Here is a 5,571-nt window from a genome sequence, read left to right as displayed (position 1 = left end):
GTTTATTGTGGCACTATTCAGAATAGCAAAGACTTGGAACCAACCCAAATGTCCATCAATGATAGACTGGATTAAGAAAATGTAGCACATATACACCATGGAATACTATGTAGCCATAAAAATGATGAGTTCATGTCCTTTGCAGGGACATGGATGAAGCTGGAAACCATCATTCTCAGCAAACTATCACAGGGACAGAAAACCAAACACTGCGTGTTCTCACTCATAAGTGGGAATTGAACAACGAGAACACATGGACACAGGGCAGGGAACATCACACACTGGGGCCTGTTGTGGGGGTGAGGGACTAGAGGAGGGATAGCATTAAGAGAAACACCTAATGTAAATGACAAGTTGATGGGTGCAGCAAACCAACATGGCCCATGTATGCCTATGTAAGAAACCTGCATGTTGTACACATGTTCCCTCGAACTTAAAGTATAAATTTTTTTTTTCTGCCGAGTGTGAAGAACCAGAGTCAACTAATCAAAAGTTGGTATTAATTCTTTGTTTTCATTTTATAAGAGCCAGGGCTCCCTTTACCTTGGAAGAATTTATTCTACAGGTGCGACGAAAACTTAGGGAATGTGACTTCTCAAGTCTACTTCAGTGGTACAAATTTTGAGTAAGACTTATATACAAGCTATATGAAATCCTTCTATCATGTTACAAAAAAATGCCACAATGTTAGCTCCGTCTCAACTCAGTGTCATAACCACTCATATCCTACAAGAGAAAGTTTATCTAAACAGGTGGGCTAAATTAGTCAGCACTTGCAACTCTGACCCATGTCCTGGGGTGCCCCTCTCACATTTTCCATTTGATCCTTCACCCATAAGACTGAACAATCAACATTTTATTTTATTTATTTTAGGTTCAGGGGGGTACATGTGCAGGTTTGTCACATGGGTAAATTGTGTGTCATGAGGGCTTGGTGTGCAGATTATTTCATTCCTAATGAGCATAGTACCAAACAGCTAGTTTTTCAACCCACCTTCCACACTTCAACCTCAAGTTTGTCCCAGTCTCTATTTTTTTTTCCTTCTCCGTGTTCCTGTGTATTCAATGTTTAGCTCCCACTTACAAGTGAGAGCATGCTGTATTTGGTTTTCTTTTCCTGCATTAATTTGTTTAGAATAATGACCTCCAGCTCCATCCATGTTGCTGCAAAGGAAATGATTTCATTCCTTTTAATAGCTACATAGTATTCCATAGTGGATATATACCAGTCCACTGTTAATCGGCATCTAGGTTGATTCCATGTCTTTGCTATTGTGAATAGTTCTGTGATGAACATAAATGGGCGTGTGTCTTTATGGTAGAATGATTTCTATTCCTTTGGGTATATATTCAACAATAGGGATTGCTGGGTTGAATGGTACTTCTGTTTTAAGTTTTTTGAGAAACTGCCACACCACTTTCCACCATGGCTGAATTAATTTATGTTCCCACCAGCATTGTATAAGCATTCCTTTCCTCTGCAACTCCACCAGCACCAGTTACTTTTTTTTTAACTTTTATTTATTTATTTTGAGATGGAGTCTTGCTCTGTCACCCAGGCTGGAGTGCAGTGGTATGATCTCGGCTCAGTGCAAACTTGCCCCCTGGGTTCAAGCGATTCTCCTGCTTCAGCCTCCTGAGTAGCTGGGATTACAGGCACCTGCCACCACACCAGGCTAATTTTTATATTTTTAGTAGAAATGGAGTTTCCCCATGTTGGCAGGCTGGTCTCAAACTCCTGACCTCAGATGACCCATCCGCCTCAGCCTCCCAAAGTGCTAGGATTACAGGCATGAGCCACTGCACTCGGCCATTTTTTGACTTTTAAATGATATCCATTCTGACTGGTGTGATATGGTATCTCACTGTGGTTTTGATTTGCATTTCTCTGATGTTTAGTGATGATGAGTGCTTTTCCATATATTTGCTGCCTGCTTGTATTTCTTCTTTTGAGACATGTCTGTACGTATCTTTTGATGCTTTTAAGTGGGGTTGTTTTTTATTTGTTGAATTGTTTAAGCTCTTTATGGATTTGAATAGTTTTTGAATATTTTCTCCCATATTATAGGTTGTCTGTTTACTCTGTTGATAGTTGCTTTTGCTGTGCATAGATTTTTAGTTTAATTAGGTTCTAATAGTCAGTTTTTGTTTTTATTGCAATTGCTTTTGAGGACTTAGTCATAAATTATTTCCCAAGTCCCATGTCCAGGATGGTGTTTCCAAAGTGTTTTCCTAGGGTTCTCATAGTTGCAGGTATTACATTTAAATCTTTAATCCATCTTGAGTTAATTTTTGTATATGGTGAAAAGTAGGGATCCAGTTTCAGTCTTCTGCATATGGCTAGCCAGCTAGCCCAGCACCATTTATTGAACAGGGCGTCTTTTCCCCATTGCCTGTTATTGTTGACTTTGTCAAAGATCACATTGTAGTTGCTTACTTCTGGGTTCTCTATTTTGTTCCTTTGCTCTATGTGTCTGTTTTGGTACCAGTACCATGCTGTTTTGGTTGCAGTAGAGTTTGAATTTTGATAGCGTGATGCTTCTGGCTTTGTCCTTGTTGCTTAGGATGCTTTGGCCATTTGGGCTCCTTTTTGGTTCCATGTGAATTTTAGAATAGTTTTTTCTAATTATGTGACAAATGTCATTGGTAGTTTCATAGGAATAGCATTGAATCTATAAATTTTTTTGGGCAGTATGATCTTTTAATAATATTGAGGAATCAACATTTTAACAGACTCTTGGTGCTTGAACCTGTTCTTCATGCCCAGTATCAATTGGTCAGAAGACAATTTTCACCCACTATTAGACCAGTCCCACATATCAACTACAGAAGAGATGAGGAACATGCTGAGGCAAAAGGAGTTTGATTTATCCCTGAGTAGTGCAGGTAAAGCAGGTTAAGAAAAATGCAAATTGGCAAGCATCACAGTGCTTCATTGTGGAGCATCTATAATTTCTGACTCCAAAGAGTAGACATTATCATTATGTTCCTCTTCTTATATTGGAGTAGTTACCCCATTTCACCTGACTTCTATAAACTTATAGAAAATAAAAGCACCAATATTGCTCTCCCAGTTTTCCTGGCAGCTAGGGGATGTGTTGGTGACAAAATTCTTGACCAGTCAGATGCAACACGTTATTTTGAATCTAGACATAGTAGTGAAAAGAATAAGAAGTGGACAGTTCTTTCTGGATGTGGTAATAACTAGTTTATAGACCTTCAAGGACTATGCCCAGTGACTACTGCAGGTAGTATAGGAGGAGGTACAAGCTGCAGTGAATACAGTTTGGTGGCAATAGTAGTGTCCTCATCAGACTGGTTCTGAGATTTGATTTTCACTGTGGTTCTTATATGACCTTTATTATTCTTGTCATTTTTCTTGAGTGTAGTTCCCTAGCCTTGGAAATGCATGAACTCCACGTATCTTTTCAAGAAACTCATTTCCTGCATGCATAAGCCAGAATCAGTTTCTATTGCCTACATCTAAGAACTCTGAGAGTTACAGCCCTAGTGTTTAGTTGCAGAGAACACTGTTAATTATAGTTAAAGAAATGCTTGTGTTTTACACTAAGTACATGGTGGCTCTTTTTTGTTTTATGTACTTTGGATTTAATAGATTTCTCTGGGTAATATCCAATGAGAAAATACATGATATATAGCTAACTTAGATATTTCTTCACACACAGAAAGTTCTAAAGAAAGCAGATCTGTGAGGCACAACATTATTTCTCCAGAATCATAGGTAAATCTCTGAACTGTGTTTGGGGTTTTATCTGAAGAAAAATGTCTGCATTCTGCTCATCCATTTCATGAAGGCTCCCTTGACATCCCCATTCCTCAGGTTATAGATGAAGGGGTTCAGCATGGGAGTCACCACTGTGTACACAACTGTTACAATGCGACCCTTGGTCACTGAATAGCTGGAAAGGGGCCGGAAGTAGACCCATCTGAGGGTGCCATAGAATATGGCTACCACAGTGAGGTGGGAGCCACAGGTAGAAAAGGCTTTCCACTTGCCCTTGGCTGAGGGGATCCGGAGGACCACCAAAATGATGCAGGCATAGGAGGCAGTAATGAAGGCCAGAGCTCCACTGATTACAACAGCACCTTCTGTGTGAATCATCAGGGTGTTGAGGTAGGTACTGGTGCAGGAGATCTTCATCAGAGCATAGAGGTCACAGAAGAAGTGAGGGATTCTCTTATCTGCACAGAAGATTAGTCGGCCCATGAAAAAGGTGTGCAGCAGTGCATGAAGGTGGGAGAGGGCATGGCACATCATCACCATCTTCACACACAGCATCCTAGTCAGGATCATAGGGTAGTGGAAAGGGTTGCAGATGGCGATGTACCTGTCATAGGCCATCACAGCCAGGATGAAGTTTTCCATGGCTGCGAAACAAATGAAGAAATAAGTTTGGGCTAAACAGCCTGTGTAGGAAATTACCTTTGTAGGGGAGAAAACATTCTGCAGCATCTTGGGGACCATGGTGGAGGTGAAGCAGATGTCTGTCAAGGCCAAATTACTGAGGAAGATGTACATAGGGATGTGGAGGCGTGGAGCAGAGAGAATCAGTGTGATGATGGCCAAGTTGCCAGAAATGTTGATTGTGTACATGAGTGAAAAAACAAGGAAGAGTGGGATTCGCTCTTCTGGGTGGGTGGAAATGCCCAAGAGAACAAAATGGGACACACTGGTCCAATTGCTATTGTCCATCTCTTGCCATAAGAACAAAAATAATTATTTCTATAGACTTGGACATACGGGCAGGCTGTTTAGTTAGTCACTGTTGTGCCCCAGTGTAAAATAAACATGGTGCTAATAAAGGGATTAAGTGATTGTGACTTTTCCAAAATAATATGGATTTTTCATTAACGTCATCATTATTAAAAATTTGGCTAAAAACCACAATTACTTTTGCACCTACCTAATATCCCCATAGCTAACATTTTCAGAACATTTACCTTAAACCAGGGACTTTTCTGTGTTATCATATTTAAATCAACTCTATGAGGCTATTACTACTACTACTACTATTATTATTTCACTTTTATAAATTTGAAAACAGGGACGGAAAGCTTAAATTCATAAAGAGCAAAATATGAATTTAAGTCACATTTATCTGGTGCCAAAGATTATACTATTAACCACTATATAACATGACTCTCCAGATTAAAACCAAGCCGTCTTATTCATGATAATAAGACCTGTTGATGAGTTATATAACCAAGGAATCTGCCTGCTGAAAGGGAGATCAGAGGTCATTTGGTTCAGCAATTTTCACTTTGGGGGACACATACTCTGGCTGATATCCAGAGACTTCTCAGTAAAAAGATAATGGTTTTAGGAAAATAATTTTCTAGATCCTCAATTTCCACATTTCTCTTTTCTAAACTTGTCTTATATTTAAGATGTCACCTAATGCATAATCTTGTTTCCTATGTAACAAATGAAACCTAAACGGTAATATAATTGATGTTGATTTTGACTGATTTTAGTAATAAGTAATACTCATTTTTAGATATATGAAGTAAAAAATCTCCTACTAGATGCCTTTAATTAAAACCTTATTA

At 39.1% G+C, this 5,571-nt stretch overlaps 1 protein-coding gene across 1 annotated transcript; it reads right to left on the bottom strand.

Moving 5' to 3' along the window:
* Positions 1–3,710: 3,710 nt before the first annotated feature.
* Positions 3,711–4,794, bottom strand: LOC105539990 (olfactory receptor 1Q1). The gene has a single exon (XM_011980464.1). The coding sequence runs from the start codon at positions 4,712–4,714 to the stop codon at positions 3,770–3,772; it is 945 nt and encodes a 314-aa protein (XP_011835854.1). The 5' UTR covers positions 4,715–4,794; the 3' UTR covers positions 3,711–3,769.
* Between the last annotated feature and the right edge of the window lie 777 nt (positions 4,795–5,571).

The sequence above is a fragment of the Mandrillus leucophaeus genome, unplaced genomic scaffold (genome assembly GCF_000951045.1).
Source record: "Mandrillus leucophaeus isolate KB7577 unplaced genomic scaffold, Mleu.le_1.0 Scaffold2121, whole genome shotgun sequence".
Taxonomy (NCBI): domain Eukaryota; kingdom Metazoa; phylum Chordata; class Mammalia; order Primates; family Cercopithecidae; genus Mandrillus; species Mandrillus leucophaeus.
This window is presented reverse-complemented; position numbering and strand designations above follow the sequence as displayed.

Bases quoted from the DNA above. Each gene is read 5' to 3' on its own strand.
- LOC105539990 (XM_011980464.1), bottom strand. From the start codon at position 4,714: ATGGACAATAGCAATTGGACCAGTGTGTCCCATTTTGTTCTCTTGGGC.